At 39.3% G+C, this 21,303-nt stretch overlaps 1 protein-coding gene across 4 annotated transcripts in view; it reads right to left on the reverse strand.

Annotated features, from left to right (window-relative positions):
* Dusp22 (dual specificity phosphatase 22) overlaps positions 1-21,303 on the reverse strand; it is a 69,411-nt gene that overhangs the window by 39,889 nt on the left and 8,219 nt on the right. For all 4 annotated transcript variants that reach the window (XM_045136700.1, XM_004666178.3, XM_045136701.1 and 1 more), the window contains exons 2-3: positions 15,987-16,020; positions 11,426-11,508 (exon numbers count right to left, since the gene is read on the reverse strand). In XM_045136700.1, the coding sequence (XP_044992635.1) occupies positions 11,426-11,508; positions 15,987-16,020 (117 nt within the window). The remainder of the gene's footprint in view (positions 1-11,425; positions 11,509-15,986; positions 16,021-21,303) is intronic.

The raw sequence follows: 21,303 nt of genomic DNA on the forward strand, positions 1-21,303 counted from the left end.
CTTGGAACACCCAAAGATTACATTCATTAGAGTGGAGAAGATTTAGAATGTATTCAGGTTTAATAGGGACAACAAAGATACTTCTATCTCTCAATATAAATGTAGTGAATCTGCTTACAGGCTTCAAACCCTATAACAACATCATGTAAAAGAAAGATGGGACCATGACAGCAAATGATCTTCTGGCTATCCTATCTTGGCATTTTCCTATAAGGTTTTATCCAAACTTAACGATGGGGTTGAATCTGTATGAAATAATGGCTACAGATTCTGTAAAGAAGATGCTTAAATCTTCACATTTATGTCTAAACCCCTCTGTTGAGTTTTAGATGGACCTATTTTCCTACCCACTTAGGAATATGGCAGGAACATCTCATCCAGAATTTTGGGATTCTCTCACATCCATCAGTGGCCCAGGTGCCCATCAAGACTTAATTTCAACCACTTGAGATCTTCCTTGCCCCATTTCCCACCTCTAAGCGCTAGGCAATTCTTTTTCACTCCACCTGAGAAATGGCTCTCAATATTTTGAAGCTGTTTTATGAAGTGTCTATAAGTTAACAATGGCTGTTAAAATTTTCTGATGAATTGTTCCCTCATTTTCATTTATGTAGTTGGCATCTTTACTGTAATTATTTTCTTTTGCTTTTAATTCTTTTGTGTGTACATCTAATAAGACTATTATTACTCCCTCTCTTTTGGCTTATGTTTGCTAAAGCATCTTTCCCGATTGATTTTCAACATTTCTATGTCATTTTGTAGAAGATTTTCTGATCTGATATGATGTTTCTACTTCTAGAAAACAAATCTAACTCCACACTATCCTAGTTTAAACCCTTATTTTTTAAGCAGGATTTTGTAAGAGATTCCCAAGGATCTCTGGGACATCTCTCTCCCTCCATTCTGAGTCAATGCTACTGGGAAAGTAATTTTATTGTGTCAACTGACTTTGTGCATAAATCTTGCATGATAATTGTTTCATAAACATCATATACCTCAAGCCTTCTGGTGACCTAGCTTTCTAGAGGCAACTTATTTACATTTACCTTCTGGAGGCCTGACTTTCTGGAGGTAACTTATCTCCCTTCTTCAGACCTCTCTTTAGTGCTCCTACTCACTGACTTGTGTCTCCACATAACCAAAGTTGTACAGAATATGCTTTCTGGTTTTTCTGAGTATTTTCTGCTAAGCTCTCTTGTGTCCTTCTTCTTTTGTCTCCATTTGATTAGGTACTCAGGACATGTATACTAAATACTGAGTTCTTGAAGCATATTTGCCAAGTTTGTGTGCCTCAGTAGGTAATGTGCGAGTGGCAAGATCTTCCAGGACCTCCAAGCTAGAGACTTAGAAAAAATGTGAAACATGTGTATATTCCTGTGTTGCAACAAAAAATGTGTGTGCATGAACCCAGCAACAATCAATCTGTGTGTGTAGGTGTGGAAATATGTGATGAGATCTGTCAACCTGAAAATTGATCTTCTCTGAACCTGCTTTTCTAGCCTGGCCACTTTTAAAACATGCTTGGCTGAGCTCTTCATAAGGCCTAGGCCACACCTGGCTTTTGCATGCTCTATGTGTTTACACACCCCTGAAACACTCCATGTGAAACATATCACAACTCCCAACTGTCCCCACCATCGCTACTTGACAATCTTCAATTATTCTTAAGGACCACATAAACTGTCACTCCTTTGGTGAAATAGCATAGGATGTCATTTGCTGTTTGGTGCTGTGGGAATCCTTGCATCTGGTACACACTTGTAACTCTGTACTACTGTAAGGAGTATTGTGCCTATATCTTCTTAATATGGAGACATTTCTCTTTGTATTATTATTTGTCTTTGTATTTCATCCTCAATTCCTATCTCAAGTTAGGTGCTCAGCATTTACTGACCCAGAGAAGCTTCTCTCAATTTACCCAAAAGGAGAACAAAAAGAAGTTATGACTCCTGCCCCACTATACTTACCCTCTACTCCTATTAGATGGACCTCCTTGGTCCAAGCATCTGTTAGAGTCCTATGGCTCATTTTCCCTTTTCTGGTACACCTGGAGGGCTGCTTCTACTGAAGAAACTCCTTTCTTCCTTTCCTTTCCTTCCTTCATTTCCTTCCTTCCTTCCTCCCTTCCTTCATACTAGTTCAGGAGGCTGCCTTAACACACTTCTTCCTGTAATTTTCCCCCACCTCTAGTTGTGGGAAGCTAGGCTACCTGACCTTCACAGAGACCTTCCACCAAGTTATACATTCCCATATTTATATGCAATATCACTGAAACTGGGCTCATGTATACCAAATTTTAGTTGGGATATAAGAAAACACAGGTTTTAAGTTTCTTCTAAGTCCCTGGCTTGGAGATCTTGCAAGATCTCACTACTTACATTTTTCCTACTGAGATACCAGAGGCACATGAACTAGGGAAATCTTCCCCCTAAGAACTCAATATTCAGTGTACATGTACTGAATATATGGAATCAGAAGAAAAGGGACAAAAAAGAAAGCTTAGCAGGAAACACTCAGAAAAAACAAGAAGCATGTCCTATAGAAGCCTTGATTATGTGGAGACACAAGTCAGTGAGTAGGAGCACTAAAGAGAGGTCTGAAAAGGGGAGATAAATTGCCTCCAGAAAGCCAGGCCACCAGAAGATAAACATAGAGCTCTCTCATTCAAGATTTTAAAAACAACATTTTCTTCCTAGAGTCGGATTGTTGCTGGAGGTGTAAATCCATCTTCTGTACCATGCTAGAATCATCCCAGCACTCCACTCACAAGTGACCTGCGGGCAGAAGAGTAGCAGGCAAATGGGGTTGACCTCTTGGGCAGTTAGCTACCCTCACACAAGGAACTCAGACAACTAGATTTGAAAAAGAATAATTACTAGACAGTTTTCAGTCCCTATAGTAATCATTTCTATTTGAATCACATCTATTTAAATCTGGTGTTGACTTCAAACAAATTACTACAAACCCTGGGCAGAGCAGGTACCACTGATTCTTGGATGATAGCAAAGAGATTAGCTAAAGAAGTGAGAACTAAAGTTTGTGGGAAACAAACAATAAATCTGAAAACTATTCCAGGCCCAACAGTGACTTTCTTTCAAAGGCTCTAGACTTCACTAGCAGCTGGACAGTTTTGTTTGTGAGGTAATAGTAAAAACTAAAATCATCCAGGCTGGCAGTGACAACGGCCCATCCAAATAGGAAACCTTCCTAGTGTTTCAAATAGGAGAACCTATGAATCCTAAAAGAAGACATAAAATCATTTTTATGTCTAGTTGATTGAATATAAGTAAAATATATTGATGTTGAAAAGAAAACCTAGGTCATTAATGTGTTTGGGGCTAGCTTATTCCTGTAAAGATTAAGACAACTTTAATAATATGGTTGATACACTTGCTTTATACCAACTGACTATAGACCACGAAGGATGCAGCGTGTTTGATGCCACACATTACACATGAATCCAAAGCACACTGTGACATCAGTGAAGAATATGTTTCTTCTTTTAAAATATACATTTATTTATTTATTTATTTATTTATTTATTTATTTGAGAGAGAGAGAGAGGCAGATAGAAAGAGAATGCGTGTGCCAGGGACTCTAGCCACTGCGTATGAACCCCAGACACACACACCACCTTGTGCATCTGGATTACGTGGGTCCTGGGGAATTGGAACTGGGTCCTTTGGCTTCGTTAGCAAGTGTTGTAACCACTCAGGAATCCCTCTAGCTCCAGAATCTCTTTCAAGCAAATCTGAATACCCATGTGCATTTTACCTGCCATTACCAGATGCCAATAATATGGCCCTATAGTCTCCCCTCCTCACTCCTTCAATTTCATTATCCCTCCCTTCACTCAAAGAAATACTCTTACTATAAAAGTCAATTCAAACAACTTAAAAAAAAAGAGAAAAAACGGAAATCACCTTTCTTCATCTACTATGCCTCTCCATTTCTTGGAGATTGATTGGTATGGTCCTTACAGACCCTTTTAGTGTATTAATATGCTTATATGTAAAATAGTATAATACACTACTTATTTATTAATATACAGCACTAATTTTGAATTTTATATAAATGAGATATTATCAATATTATTCTATAATATTCTATAATATTTCCTTTCATGAGCTCTCCTCTTTGAACACATAAATATCTCCCCTTCTTTTTGAATATTTTTATGCGAAAGACTGACAGTGGAGATAGAGCTAGAGAGAAAAGAGTATGAGAGAGAATTGGCAGGCCAGGGCCTTCAGCAGTCAAATTCCAGAAGCATGTACCCCTTGTGCATGTGTGTGCCCTTGTGTCACTTTGTGATTTGGCTTACATGGCAGAGTAACCTGGAGAGTTGAACATGAGTTCTTAGGCTTCATAAGCAAATGCCTTAACCTGTAAGCCATCTCTATAGCCCTATCTCCTTCTTTTTGAATTGCTGCCAAATATTGCTGAGTATGGATTACCCCTTGTGCATGTGTGTGCCCTTGTGTCACTTTGTGCATTTGGCTTACATGGCAGAGTAACCTGGAGAGTTGAACATGAGTTCTTAGGCTTCATAAGCAAATGCCTTAACCTGTAAGCCATCTCTATAGCCCTATCTCCTTCTTTTTGAATTGCTGCCAAATATTGCTGAGTATGGATTACCCCTTGTGCATGTGTGTGCCCTTGTGTCACTTTGTGCATTTGGCTTACATGGCAGAGTAACCTGGAGAGTTGAACATGAGTTCTTAGGCTTCATAAGCAAATGCCTTAACCTGTAAGCCATCTCTATAGCCCTATCTCCTTCTTTTTGAATTGCTGCCAAATATTGCTGAGTATGGATAGATCATAACTGATACCACTCTTCTGCCGAACAGGTGGGCAGGATCACATGTTTTACCATTACCAATAGAACTTTCATGAATTTTGGTGTACCTGAATACCTGCACATGTTAGCAAGGTGTTTTATATACATGTTTGTAAGACATGTGGCTTTGGGAGTCTACTCTCCCTGTGTCTATAGTTTCTATGACCTGGGTATGGAGTGCTCTGGGTCCTAAGCATATAGGAGTGATGTGGTCATGAGGCACACAGGCAGATCAGGAGGTGATACCTGAGTGGCCGTCAGAGGAGGACCATAGGTGATGGGCTCTGTCCTTATAAGCCCAAACATAAATATCTACTTTGAATATTGTCTCAGCTTCTTGTGACTTAACTTTAAGCTCCATGAAATCTGAGGCAACACCTCTGTCAATGGATTACCCACTATCTGTATCTTAGATGCAGTCTTCTAATGCCAACCACATAATTCTTTAGAGCTCAGTCAGAAAGTCATGGATACTTCTGAAGGAATTCTGAGTTAGTGATCATTAACTTAGTGATCATTCTTCACTAGACAAAAGACTTGAGCAGCTCCATAAAAATTTGAGATCACACATGCCAATCCTTCCTGGCAAGACATGAAATATATCAATAGCCTACATGGGAGAGATTGGAGTACTATTAACAAGATCCTCTGGCTTCACAAATTTCTTATTAAGAAGTCAGTTTTGACACAGCTCTACTTTCCCACTACCATGGAACCAAAAGTGACCAAGGCATGATTTCTCACTTTGGAATTGAGCTAAAAATGCACACTATTCATTGGCAAGCATCTGATTCCCTGTGTGCTGGACCAAGCTGCATGTTACAGGGACTAAAAAAATCCTATATGCCACCTGCTTACACACTCAGGAGCATAACATTGGCCAAGAAGACTTGAAACATCAAAAGGAAGTTAAGAACGTATTTTATATAGAAGCTGTCATAGACACAAAATTTATGCCACAACCAAGAAAACACAATGTAGACATTACAGAAAAAGGAAGAAGCATGATATTGGTGGGCACTAAAATATCTCGTCTGGAGTGAGGAGAGCTGGAGATGAGCTCTGAAGGAATAGACAAAGAGAGAAAGATAAGTATCACATTTTATTGCTTGTACAGGTAAATGACTACAGCACAGTGGGCTGGGAAAAGGAGGCTAGATTCCATCAGTATGTGATATATGTATGTTACTACACTGAACAACACTGGAGAGAACAGAAACATGCTTTCTTAAACTTTAAACATAATTTAATACTAGGTTCTGGCTTGCTTTGCATTTCAGAAAATTTTTGTTTAAGAAAAATGCAGAAGGTCATCAAAGGAAAACCTGGGAGGGGAGCCAGGGTTCCTGCAGTATTTACCATTTCTGGGCCACTTGGCTACTGAGCCCAGTTCCAGGGTGAAAGGACAGAGCAGTATAAGCATACGCAACAATTTATCTCTCATAAATAAGCATATTCTCATAACTAAACAGGTAAATGAAGAGAATAGTATGGGTGTATAGATAATAATACATGTCAAAATAAGCAGAGGTGGCCAACTATAGCCAAAAACAAATAAAACACAATAAAAAATTACGTGCAGGGGAAGGACACCTCAAAAAATATCTTCTTCAATGTTAAAGGAAAGAAAAACAGAATCATTAAGAATGAATATTTGGGGCAGGAGAGACTGCTTAGTAGTTAAGGCACTTGCCTTGGGACCCAAGTTGATTCCCCAGTACCCACATGAGGCAGATGCACAAGGTGGCACATGCGCGTGGAGTTCATTTACAGTGGCTGGAGGCCCTGGTGCACCTATTTTCTCTTTTTCTCTCACTAATAAATAAATAAAATAATTTATAAAAATATAAAAAAATGAGTATTTGGCTAGCCATGGTGGTGTAAATCTGTAATCAGCACGTCGAAAGTTAAGGCAAGAGGATAGGGAGTTTAAGGCCAGTCTAAGATACATAGGGAGACCTTGTCACAAAAATAATTAATTAATTAAAGAAAGAAAATGTCTGCCTATCAGACCAAATGGCTGAACCTTCACCAGGCCCTTACAGGGAACACCTGAACCAGAAGACACTGGAGAGGGTAGGATCAAGGCTAACCTTAATCTTCTACATCTTCCCTCCCTCTCCCTCTCCCTCTCTCTCTCTCTCTCTCTCTCTCTTCTCTCTAACTCTTGTATATTAGTTATCTTTTTCCTCATTTTCTTAGTGGGCACTGATCTGTAACTCCCAGTACCAGCATGGGGCTATCATCCACAATGAGCTTTTGATCAGAGAGACCGACAAGGTTTCCTAAAAGACAGACAGATTTCTGTCATGAGTACTTGATGACCCACCAAAGGTTAGTGGTAAGACCCTACGGCTGAAGACACCATATGCAGTTGACACGTAAAATGGAATGGCATGGCTGGAAGCTAGAAGAGAGTCAGTCCCCAGACAATCAGCGTCTCTAGTGCCAGAAGGTGCTACATGGGCGACTGGGGGAAATGACCAATATCTGTCCAAGCAACTCATGGTCTAACCTACTTAGCAGCAAACATCCTGTTGTGATGCCCACACAAGTGCAACAGTGGCACACAGCCATGGTGGGGAACCAACTATTCTTGATTTGGCTAACTGATCCCCTCAGTGGTATGATCCCCATAGCTGGAGCTGGGAAACAAGTCAGAACCATATCTAAACATTAGCCCACTCTCCAATATCAAGCTGCCATCAATCATGGGCTACAAGAAGGCCTACACCTATTAAATTCTCCATAAAAATGTAAGGGTTATCTCATTTGTCCTGGTGCTAACTTACTCTCCAGTGGAGAATCTGCTTTTATTTTCGGATAGATGTACAACCTAAGGAGAAAGCCACCCCATCATACCTCAAAAGGGCCCCGGCTGAAACTAAGAAAAACTGGTGAAACAAGCAAGGATGCTGTTTTCCTGATGAACTGGGTACAAACACAAGGGGGAAGGAGACCAACACAGAGAAAAATCAACTCCTACCAAATCAGAGAGCCAGAGCCTCAGAGGCCCCCAACACCTCATCACTGAAGCAGACCAAATGTGAACCCAACATGGCTCAGGGAAATTTTGCGGAAGAGGGGGCGGAAAGAATGTCAGAGCCACATGTTGGGTCATGATATGCAGAGACATTTATTTTACCCATAACTGTGGGCTAACTCCACAATGCACGACTAATATACCTCAACAAGGAGGGGCCAATGGGGAGGGGATAGGTCACGGATGGCCTAATAATGGTACCAAACTGACTGTATTTGCAGAATACAAAACTAACTAATAACAACATTTTAAAAATTAATAAATAAATAAATAAAAGAAAATGTCTACCTGTGAAAACATGTGATTTCTTACTTAATACATAGATATAAAACCCAAGCTTAAAATAGAAAATACCCAAGCTGAATTGCAGCTCATACAATCTACCTGTCAAATACAGAACAGTATGTTTTGTACACACTTGTGTAAATTACTTTTTCTTTATTGAATCCTATAGATCTGTATCAATGCAAACTTAAAATCTTTCATGTGAAGAAGCTGTGTGAAGGAAGGACAGCACTTTTAAAGCATTTCTGTTACTAGTGAAGAATAGTTTTGTTTCCTGCAGGTGCTCTTGTCAAACACACAGATCGAAAAATGAAACAAACTCTGAAATTTTTACATTAGAAAGACAGAGTTCTGTTTCTTTTTTCAGAGGAAGGGAGAAACCTTTCATTGCTCAATATTACTTCCTAAACCCTATAAACAATATTGGGTTTCTGATTTTAAAATCAATGTTTTCATACACACATATTCCCAAGTTGAATCAATCTGTAGGCTCTGAAGATACCCACTCATACTAGATGACACTTCTAAGCAAACATAAGCAATTCCACAGTTCCACAGTCATGCTGTAGGCACGGAGGCACACAAATATAGGTCTGGTTGGTTTCTGTAGTATAGTGGTTATCACGTTCACCTAACAAATATACGTCTTGGATTTTTTTCCATTTGAAATTAATGTATGTTTTTTTACAGTTAATGCATTAACATCAAGTGCTTCAATGTTCTGATAACACCACACAGTCTCAAAGGGCTATAGCTAATAGGAAGACCTTTGCCTTTATAGTGAGAAGACCTTGGGTTCCAGTCATGCCTCTGTCACCCAGATCAGTAATATTCCAAAGGAACATGGGTAATGCAACCCGTCTTTCTGAGTTCAGAATTCCTGGATGATTAACGTGATCACAGGACAGTATCTGGACCACCATAATAACACATCCTGGATCTCTTTGCCATCTTTCTTCTGTCCATAATACTATAAATTGGTTTTCTGAATTCCTAGCCATTGTTGAAGTCCCAGTGCACACTCAGTGCAAACAAATACATATTCATGGATGGAAAGTGGACCTCACTCTTCGGGCTTCTGCTTGACTCTGTTTCTCTTTCATATGTCATCTTCTTTGAGCTATAGTTCTTCTTTCATTGGATTGTAAAGATCATGAATATTTATAAAATGGTTATAATACATATTTTATCTATACTGCTAAGGATTATGCCAGGGCAGATAGTAGAGTGAATTCATTATTGTTACCTCCAGCACCTCTCCCCAGGCCTAACATACCGTAGGAACTCAAGGAACAAATGCAGAGTCAGGAGGCCCTGGTGTGACCAATTCTCTCTGTCTCTCTACTTGCAAATAAATAAATAAAATTATTTTTAAAAAATAAAACAAACCTCAAGCCTTATCTTGTGAATGTTTGGATATGGTTCTGACTTGTTTCCCAGCTCCAGCTATGGGGATCATACCACTGAGGGGATCAGTTAGCCAAATCAAGAACAGTTGGTTCCCCACCATGGCTGTGTGCCACTGTTGCACTTGTGTGGGCATCACAACAGGATATTTGCTGCTAAGTAGGTTAGACCATGAAGAAGTCAATCACAATCAGTCTTCAGTTTAACTTAGTTTTTACTTGATTATGGTTTGGATATAAACAGTGGTTAATAGATTAAAACATGGGGTAGCTATTTTTTTTCAAAGGAACTGTTGGAAAAATAAATGTCTTTTTTTTTTTTTTTAATGAGCATATGCTCCAACACTGTTACACTCAAGTTCACAATGCTGGCAGAAAACACCCAACCAAGAGCAGCTTGTGGAGGAAAAAAAGGATTTATTTTGTCTCACAGACTCAAAGGGAAGCTCCATGATGGCAGGGGAAAACTATGGCACAATGGACATCACCTCCTGGACAACACCAGATGGACAACAGCAATAGGAAAGTATGCCAAAAAACTGACAAGAGGGAGTTGGCTATAACACCCATAAGATCACCCCCAATAATACACTGCCTCCAGGATGCTTTAATTCCTAAATTGCCATCAGCTGGGGTTACAACATTCAGAGCACCTAAGTTTAAGGGGGACACCTGAATCAAACCAGCACAAACACAAATCCCAGCATGTTAGTAAAAAGCTGTGAGCTAAACAGCAGGACAAGGTGTAAGCCCCTGAGAGGAATGTGTTGAGGTCTGCAATTATCCTGTATGGTGATGTTTAATAGAATTAGCTATTATTCACCATTCTGATTTGTTTTAAGCAAACTAAAATCTGGAAGTGCTAAAGGCTAATTAAAATACATAAATAAAATAAAATATATTAATTATTTTTGTGTATGAATTTCAATAAGAACAGCTTAAACCAGGATTCCTTCTTTCAGAACAGGGCACCCCTCCCTTTACAATACTCCACCCTAAAACACAAAACCATGCAACACAACCACACATGCATTATTTTCTAAAAAGTGCTAAGTTGGGCTATGTCAGAGTTAATAAATAGAAATAGATTTTACTCCTGAACAAGAGCTAAAACCGTCCATCAGTGTTTTTGGAATTAGTGTGCAAGTAGACACACCCTGTTTACTCCAAAACACAATAGCTCTCTATTGACAGTGCCCCTCCAGACCAGTCCTGAGAAATCAGAGATGGTATCTCAGCTTATATGGTAAACAACATTAGAAAATGAACAACCTGAATTCTTTATGATTCTACTAAAATAGAATTAATTTTGAAGGTGGAAATAGGTTTTACTTATTTTTCCTGTGGTGCTAGAGATTTTATCATGTATATTAGGCTAGTGTTCTCCCACTGAAGCCACACCAAACCCTCACCCTGAAAATTAGATTTTTAAATCTTTTTTCATTTATTGTTTTTCTTTTGATACAGGGTCTCACTCAATAGCCTGTGCTGGCCTTGGACTCTTAACAATCCTTCTGTCTCTGTTCCTGAGTGCCAGGATTATAGGTGTGAGCCACCAGGCTGGACTATAAATTACGTATTAAGTATCCTTACCATCCAGAAGAAGATGCAGCATCAGTTTAATCTTTGGCATTGAGCCAAGAAAACCAAGCTAGAGATGCAGCTGGAGCACAATGAGAAAAAGAACATGTGCTCCACAAGGCCACATGCAGGGATAAAATAAATTTGGTTTGAGCACAAAATATTGCCTGTGATAATAAGAACATACTGGTGTCAGAACATGGTTGCCTTCATTAACATTATATGACTCCTACAAGTACAAGCGAATCCACACACATGGTTTCTTCTTACCTCTAACATGGGCCTGGCACTATCATGTACAGATAGAATATGCGTCACTTTGTTCTTGCTCAGTTGTTCTGCATCTCTGGCATCTGCCATCAAAGACAAGGGATAGACATTTTAATATTCTCTGTCTAGGCAGAACACAAAACAATGTAACTTTTATTTCTTATAATTTCAAACTGACCATTATCCAGAATTGTACATATTTGAGCTTCTAGAGCTATTGTTTTTGTGTATTTTGCTTTAACTTATTTCTGACTGGTATAATTTTTGAACTAAAGTATTAATATAGAATTTGAATGGAAAACAAATTAACAAACACTACAATTATAACTTTATTAAAAGGGAGATGCAGGAAGTTATAGTGTAGCATTAATGTATCTTTTTCCATTAAACACATGTAATAAGCATATTTAAAATATGTTAAAACCCAGTTACTTTTTAATGATTAATAATTTAAAATGAAACTAAAAGCTAAAGACCTACTTTATATATATAAAACAGGGGATATTTCCTACCCCTAGAGTCAGTATAGTTTGAGACAAGATTGTGGTTTATAATATCTATAGTCACTTCAGAGCAAATAAAAAATGGACTGTGCATCAGTTATCAGTTGGATATTAAATTATATGCATATATAACTAAAAAGAGACCAAAATTATATTTCCTTCCAATGTTCCTACGTGTAAGAAAGATGACTAAGGACGACTTGAGTTAGAAAACTTTGCTAATCTATCAAACAGCAAGAAGGAGGTCTATTCTTTTGAGCCCATGGCCTCATCAAGCTATTCAAAGGGATACTAGATTAAAAAAAAAAAAAAAGGCCATATAGCAAGGATTCAATATCTTGTTCCTGAGAATATTTGATAACACAGGAAAATGTTCAAGGCATAATGTTATGCAAGGGAAACAGGGCAGACACCTAATATAAGTACACTCTAAACATATACAAACATGTGTAGCCAGATACATACATGGTAGAAAGGACCAGTATACACACTTATTAAGACATAGGATTACAAGTGATTCTAAGGGTTTATCATGCTTCAAACTCTCTGGGAGGACTGTCAGGAAAGCCTTTTCCTAGGTTTCAGTTTTGTTCCATGTCTACAATCAAAGAAATTTACATTCCTAACAAGTCCTGAGGACAGAACAGAAAGTATAAGAGTAGAGGAATGCCCATAGAAACAAGTTAGTTTGAAGAAAGAGAAGCAGAACAGACTCTACAAAACACAGTCTAGAAAATATAGTCTCTAGAAAAATAGAACCTTGGTAGGAAAGAACTACGTTGGTTGTGTCTTTCATAGAACCTGCCACAGGGTTTCAGGGCCTCCAAAGTGATGGTACCAGTCAGGAAGGGGGATGATAGAAGTAAGGGTAGAGGAATGTGTTCTCAGTAAGCTTCCAGTGAAAGTTGCCCTTTATGCTGTGCTCTGAACTACAAGTCATATTCTGAGTCATTCCCCAAACAAGCTTGCCTCCAAAATTGAGTCTCCTCTGATAGATGGACAAGACTCCAGTCTTGTTTCACGTTCTATTTCTTACTAAGAAGTGAATATAAGAATGTCTGAAGTTGCCGGTGGCGCATGCCTTTAAGACCAGCGCTCGGGAGGCAGAAGTGGGAGGATCACAGTGAGTTCAAGGCCACCCTGGGAATACAGAGAGAATTCCAGGTCAGCCTGAGCTAGAGTGAGACCCTATCTCGAAAAAAAAAAAAAAAAAAAAAAGAATGTCTGAAGTTATTACAAGTTGGTTCAACTTCCAGAGTTAGGAAGTCATTGTTGGGTTACATTTAAGTGGATACATTTTAGCTGGGGCTGAAATGGGGCAGAGCCAACCTGTGCCCTACCTGATCACACTAACTCTGGATCACTGATGTTGCAGACACATTTTTCTGCGATTACTTTCTGACCTGCCAAATGGAAACCTGTAGAATGGTATGACAATGGCTGCTGTGAGGAAAAAAAAAAAAGTAAATGTTGGAAAATGTTCAGAGTAGTGCCTAAGCCCATGGTCAATGTCATTGGGTTAGGGCTTGAATGTGGCTTGTGCTAGAAGCTTGGTACCAGTGTGGTGATGCTGAGATGCTGAGATGGTAGAACCTTTAAGAAGAAGTGCTTAGTAACAGGTGAGTGTTTGAGATACTGGGTTAGTTCTCCTGACAGCAGGGCTGCGATAAAGCAAGGCCATACCACATACTTGGCTCTTATGCATACAGACTGTTTCCTTCCCATTTCTCCATCACATTGTCATTCAGCCAAAGGGACCTTGCCAGGATACTGGTGTATATAACTGGTCTCCAGAACTATGATCTAAATAAATTTCTTTATGAAGTACTGAGCCTTGGGAATTTTATTACAGCACCAGAAAACAGATGAATACATCATCATAATTATTATCACAATCAGTTTAAGTCCCAGAGCTGTGGTACAAGCATCAATCTATGTCATCATTGAGTGTTTTCAAATCCATACTTGTTACAAAGACACTAGAACTTAGCTTTCCCCCACCTTACACCAATATGTACCACTAGATTTTATAGGTTATACTGTCCACAGATCTCAGACTCATGTGTAACTATTAGTCCACTCAACCTCAACTGAATAACCAGAACCTAGAAACCTAGAACATTTACCTCATAAACAGACACAGAACTAAAGCTCTGAGGCCTCAAATATCTTTTCTATATACATTACCCAACCCCCTGCTACCCTACAAACCCAAAACCACAGAGCTGAGTTTGTTCACGAGAAGCCACGTAAGGAGCATGGCCATAGTCTGGCTGGGTCCCTACCATGGCACATGAAACTGATGTCACTGTCCCCAACTCAGTAAAAATAATCTCAAATATGCAGATGTGGTGGTGTATGCTTTTAATCCCAGCACTCAGGAGGCAGAGGTAGGAGAATCACTGTGAGCTTGAGGCCACCCTGAGACTACATAGTAAATTACACGTCAGCCTGGGCTATTGTGAGATCCTACCTTGAAAAAAAAAAGTCTCAAATATTTTTTCAACATTGTGCACATATGCCCTTCTAAAAGAAGATAGCTTTCTATGAGTAAAGCTAGCACTCTAGTTGAATTCTGTTGATATTTATTTTAAAAACTTGCAAGGATATTCACCTAACAATTCTACCTTCAAGAACTTATCCTAAACACTGTTGTTAAACCAAAAGACACCCATGCAATCAGGTCACAACTCACTAAATAACTCTAAAACATTTAGCAGTACTCACCTTACATCCTACAAATCATCTAAGAGTTTTAAGAACAAGAACCACAAAGTCTATTCATTTAGGAACTCTAGTACCATCAGTAGCATGTTCTACCAGCATCTACAGCTGTGGGTTATCTGAGCACAATTCTTCTTGAGGCCAGCATTAGCACTAGGAGCCTGCAGAGCAGAAGGGAAGTAAACAATAGGCAGAAAAATCATACAGACTTCTTATACTATCAATCTGAACCTTAACTCACAAATTTCAGGAAAAGCCAGAAAATAGAAAAGAGTGGTTTCAACTACTCACCTTCTAACTTGTTGGAGGGAGGAGGGGAGTTAGATGCACACAAGAAAAGGTTTAATTCCTTCCAATACAGCACAAGACAGGGATTTGTTACAACCTTTCTAGGTCAGCCTATCCTATTAAGTGTATCTCTTTTAAATGCTAAGGAATCAGCAGTCTCACTTATACAAACTGAAAACACCATGGGCAATGGGATGAAGCCCCTTCCTGGAAACACACAAGTCTTGTGACTATCATCTGATTTGTTCCTGGGTTAGTGAAGTCATTTGCTGCCTTAAAAACAAGACGTACTGAACAATCAGCAGAGATGAATGCAAGTAGTAAACACAAGTGAGAATAAACTGTCAGAATGGAAAGTGGCACTTTATTGTTTCACAAGTGATTGAAACGGTTTCTGAAAGCTCATTAGCAATAAACAGAAACAGAAATGGCAAATGACTGTCAGCCTTCTACATGTGCCTATTACCCATAATATTTTGGTAATACCCTAGCAAGTAGAGAGAGTTAAAACAGGGGTACAAGGACAAGTTGGAGCATGCATAGCCACACACTACTCAGTCAGCACTGATCAAAGGGTCAGAGCAATAGTATAAATGGTATTCATTTCTACAACAGATTATACCTGACCTGTCCAATTGCATGTTAGAAGCCTCAAGTTGTTCCTTTAAAAAGTGAAGGTACCTTGGTAGACTAGTATTCATGAACACAAAAATGAAAAAGAAAATATGGTCTATCAACATGATAAAATATAATTTGGCCTTTAAAAAGAGGAAATATTGACACTTGCTACAATATTGATGAACTCAGGAAACTATGCTCAGTGAAATAAGCAAGTTACAAAAGGACAATGTAGGACTCATAGCGACGGCAGCGGGGGACGGGGGACAGACAGTATCAAATGGGCTCAGATATTTGATGTGAGAAGAGGAAAAGGATTGCTATGAAAACCCTTAGAATGACTGACCAACATACCTACAGATGGTTAAACTGGTACATTTTATGTTATGTATTTTTTACTGCAATTTTTAAAAAGAGAGAGAACTCACCTTTGAAGTTGCCAATGTACAGACCAGGCAGGATCTAGAAGAGAGACACAGACTAAGTTTAACAGACCTTCAAACAGCATTGTTGATACAAAGGGAAGGTCTCCACCTGGAAAGATAGTGTGCAGTCCTAGGCAAACCTAGTCCCCTTGCCTGCCACACATACTTTCCAACACTTACCCAAACACAGAGCACAGGGGACCTGGTCACTAGGCTTCAGCCTGATCTCAGCCAATGGGATAGCTGCTCAAAGAGTCTATGGACAACTGAACCATGGCACTCCTCAACTCCCTGAGCTTAGGACATGTTTGTTATGGTACACTGGGGACATTCTGAGAGTCAATCTCCTCTCCTACCTACAGCCTACCCTTCCCCCTCTGCATTTTCCTCACTGCCCTGGCAAACGCACCTTCTGCTGACTTAAAGCTTTTGCACCCACTGTGCTCACTGTCAGATGGCCACTAACTCAGCACTAGGAAGGCCTGTCCTGAGTCACAAGTCTGAAAGAGACTCCCACATCAGTACATATCGTATTCTGTGATCCCATTCAGTGATGCTGTGGAAGGGCATGGATAAACTTGTTCCTTGTTAGACTGGAAAGTTCCTTGGGCAACAAGCCCATCCTGCTGCTTATGTGGCTCCCTAAGTACCACACTGGGTCCAGATGACCATCCAGCATAAAGTTGTTATGTCCACAATATCTACTTACAATAAGGCAGTGGTTCTCAAATCAGATACCAACCAGAACCTCAGAACCTGTTAAAAATAGATATTTTTGCCAAATCCTCATTCCTACCACAACCCCCTGTGCTAGACCTTAAGAGAACTTATATGCAAACTGAAATTTTTTTGCAAACACAATTTCCAAAATATTAAGCAAATTGTTATCTTGCCAGTCCTTTGCATGGACACAGTGAAATCCAAATATGAATATGCCAAGCCCTAGAAGCTAAAAGTATGCTTAATGACCTCACTGTTAAGATTTCCAAGTGCTTGCTCATTCTGCACATACCCATATACTCCAGAATATCCTCTGATATTCCACTCATAGTCTCTATTTTTGTGAAGCAGAATGTAATAGGTATATATCATTCTTGTTTTAAAATAAAAGAACAATATACACTAATCTTGTACATGGACCAAGCTGATAGTTCCAGCAGCTCTTCACTGCTTGACTGTTTTCTATGTCTCTTATTCTCTAAACTCTTGCCTTTATCAGTAACATCATCACATCATTCTTTTTTGGTTGATGATAAGGACTTCTTGTTACCAAACTTTAGGCTCCATGAGTTCTTTTCTCCACTAGCCTTGTAATCTTAGCACACAGGGCCACTGTGATCAAAGGATTCTATTAAACTAGTTAATAGAGACTCCCCTGAACTGTGGCATCACATCAATGAAGTTCCTATTATTGATTGTCCACCTAATCCCTCACTCTGCCCAGTTTTATACAGAGTTGAGTTGAATCTCTGCTATTGTAACAAAGTTTTCTTCATCATTTTTAACATGGGTCACAGAATTTTTCCTTTTCAACATTGAGTATAAATGCCTCTATCTCCATATGGTTGTTATAATGGATGCCATACAATATGATCATTTGTTTAGCCAATATCACAGAAGGTATCACAACAGTCAAGTTGCCAAGTGTTCACTGAGATTCTGTCATGTGTGAGCACTGAAAAGATTCTGCCATCAAGGAACTTATAGAGGTAAAAGTGATGTAACCACTTGCAATCAAAAAGGAGTTCCAGGGAGCAGTGATGCTCAGAGTTAGCAATCTAAGAGGAGACCTTCTACTGGGAAGGATCAGAAGGTAATAGGCAGGAAGAAGTTGGTCTTGTAGTGAGATCTCTAAGGTAAATGCCATTAAATAGAAGACCACTAATATATTTAAGATATGTGTGAAATAATGTCTGAAGTGTTTAATATCCCTTGGAAATTTCAAAAAGGAAAGGTGAAGTCATGGTTAAAACATGGTTTTATTACCGTACCACCCTACAATGTGATGCTGGAATAGAATTTTGAAGCATGGATTTTTGAATTTTTGTTTGAAACTGCTCTAACCAGGAACATAAAATATTTTGCTCATCTAGAGCCATGACTCTATGACTCCAGAATCTACACTCAGGAACTCAGCTCCATTCCTGTCTCCAAAGCTCAATGAACTTTCTAACACAACCCATGATCATCCTGCCTCTCATGGTACCATACCCTCTTTCAGCCACCTCACATGGAAAACCTGAGCCCCAAACATGATTGCTCCCTTTTATGTCCCAATTTCCTGACAGTACCCAGTGGTTGAGAATGTTCCCTCCCCAGGCCCAGCCCAGAACCCCAGATCACACAGGGGTTATAGCAGTAGCCATTGACTTATTCTGACACACCAAATTTATTTTTCTGAAATCATATTCTTACTGTGTCATTTCCAGATCAAAATGTTCTGTGACAACCAATTTCCTAATAAGATAAAGGCAAAATATTTCAGCTAAACATTCATCTTGGCTTCCAAAGCATAATAGCTTCCTATTGCTGGGACAAAGTATCTGAAATAAACAACTTAAAGGGAAGCAAGACATATTTTGGCTTCCATTTTCAGTGCCATCACTTTGGTCCTGTGGTGTATTATGTGCATTACGGCAGATGAGATGTGTTTACTTCATGGCAGGCAGGAAAACAGAAGGGAAAGAGGATGATATTGGAGTACCATTATCCCCTTCAAGGGTATGCCTTCAGTGACCCAACTTCCTTCCACTTGGTCCTACTTCCTGAAGGTTCCATCATATCACAGTAAAGCCACAGGATCTGCTCTAGGTAAGGTAGTAGTCCCTGAGTCTTACCCTCCAGCCTTTTTGTCCATGTGCCCTGCTCTATCTAAAGTAGCTGCATTTGGATTTCATTAATTATAACTAATATTCCTGGTGTGGACTTTCAACAGAGAAAAGAAGACTTATAAGTATGTAGAAAAGAAGTGAAGCCGGGCGTGGTGGCGCACGCCTTTAATCCTAGCACTCGGGAGGCAGAGGTAGGAGAATCGCCGTCAAGGCCACCCTGAGACTACAGAGTTAATTCCAGGTCAGCCTGGACCAGAGTGAGACCCTACCTCGAAAAACCAAAAAAATAAATAAATAAATAAAAGTGAGATCAGTTCCTGTCTTACTTCTGCTACCTGCCTGGCAAGAAGAGTTCAGATGGCACTCTGGCACACTGACGCAGCCTGGGTAGAGAGTCCACCCTCCTGTGGACTTTACTTGTGCCTTGTTTGGCACAAGTCTATGCCTGAATCATCCTCAAATTTGTTTGTTCCTCTTCAAGCTTTGGTACACACCTTTTCTCAATTCCCTAGCACCTCTCTGAATTCTTGCATCAGCCTTATGATCTGTTTACTACACACAGCTTTCAGCATGGAATGTAAACCCTGTGCCCTGTCAGGGAGACCTGTTGGGAATGAGCTCCCTACATCTTCAGCTTCAATCTCCCAATTGGTCTTACCCATATTAAAGGAGGTGACCATTGTATAATAATGGCATAGCCAAATGCCAGCATACAGGTGTTAGATGAAATAACCCAATTTATAAATAATTCTAATTTTTCAAATTTGAATTCCAAAACAAATGAGCAAGATGCATTTGTGGCCTGATTGTAGCCAATTATCATAGTCTGGTGACTTCTATCTACTATTTACACTACACTTGGAAATACAGTGGCCATTTATTATCCTTGAAGGAATGGTTTAAGGACAAATAAAGGATGATACAATCCCTAGTCCTTGTGAAAATGATGCAGTATTTGTATATACTTTTATTCATCTTTAGATGACTTGTGATACTTGATGTAACATAAATATTGGGCAAACAGTTGTGATATAACAAAGAAAAAGGTCGGTAAATGTTCAGAAGCAACTATAGGTTTAATATATGCAGGAATAAGACACAAAGTGAATGATGTTTTAACAAATGATCATTGAGAAAAGGCTGAGAATTTGAGAAATAGGTGGCTATAGCAAGGTGTGGTATGTATCATTACATTAATGGATTCAGCCTTTGTCTCACTATGGCCATATTAGCTGGTATACCATGATTACCTCTTCAGATGTAGGAAAAGCTTGGAATGAGGCTGAGGCTTTAAGACAAAGGGAGCTCAATCCCAATAGGTCTCACTGCCAGGGAACAGAATTTACATTCCACACTCTAAAATCTATGTGAAGTAATTAGGTCATAAAAATGTCAGTGGTTTTTAGAACTTTCTAAAATGTTTATTTAAGCTTTTTTTATCAATTAGTTAAATCTATAGATGTGAAACCCATGGATAACAGGGACTGATTATATGGAGTTTTTCAAAACTTGATTGGTTCTCCCATGAGTAGATACTCAGGTAAATGTTTCTTCAAAGAGTAACAAAGATTATCAACAGAGTTGGAAGAAGCAAAGCAAGAAAGAAGGGGCATAAAAAAGACATAATGGGAAACTGGAAAGCTTAACGACACAGGTTTGATTCCCAGTATCCATGTAAGACAGATGCACAAGGTGGGGCATGAATGTGGAGTTCATTTGCAGTGGCTGGAGGCCTTGGTGCACCCATTCCCCCCATCCTTTCTCTCCTTTAAGTAAATAAAATAGTGTTTGAAAACTAATAGGGCCAGAAATATGGCTCTCAGTTAAGTATACTTCCTGTGAAACCCTGAGGGCCCAAGACCATAAAAGGCTTGACTCTCCATGTAAACAGCCATGTATACTTGTAACTCCAGTCCAGCAAGTAAGCAGAGACCAGAGAACCATCAGAGCCCCATAAGCTCCAGAATCAGTAAAACAGACTAGTTCAAAATGAGACTAATCAGAAAAGCAATGAACACATGAAATTCTACTCTGGACATTGCAGGTACGTGCCACCCCCATCCCTGCCTCAGGTGAATATATGAGTGCTACACCACACTACGTATGTCACATCACATATATATATATATTACATCACAAATTTAAAAAATGAAACATGGTTGCCAAAGTGTAATGTAAACTCAACTACAGAGATCAAATGTTGCCCCTCTCTGCCCTGGGTAGGCTCACATGTAGAAAACCACCAGCAACATTAGTGGTAGTGGGACAGTGTGGGAACAGAACAGGGGACCACAAAGGGGCTGGATCAGCATATCAGGAAAGAGAAAATATGGATTAAGAGACTATTAGAGGGGTATTTTACATGCACTTACAAAACACCTGGGAATTATGAGAAAAGGCTAGACTTATGTCAATTTTTAACTATATTTTTCAGGACAGGCAGTGAGCTAGCATTTCAAGGGTAGCCAAAATAGAAAGCAAAGTGCTTG

Source organism: Jaculus jaculus, chromosome 17, assembly GCF_020740685.1.
Source record: "Jaculus jaculus isolate mJacJac1 chromosome 17, mJacJac1.mat.Y.cur, whole genome shotgun sequence".
Classification (NCBI taxonomy): Eukaryota; Metazoa; Chordata; class Mammalia; order Rodentia; family Dipodidae; genus Jaculus; species Jaculus jaculus.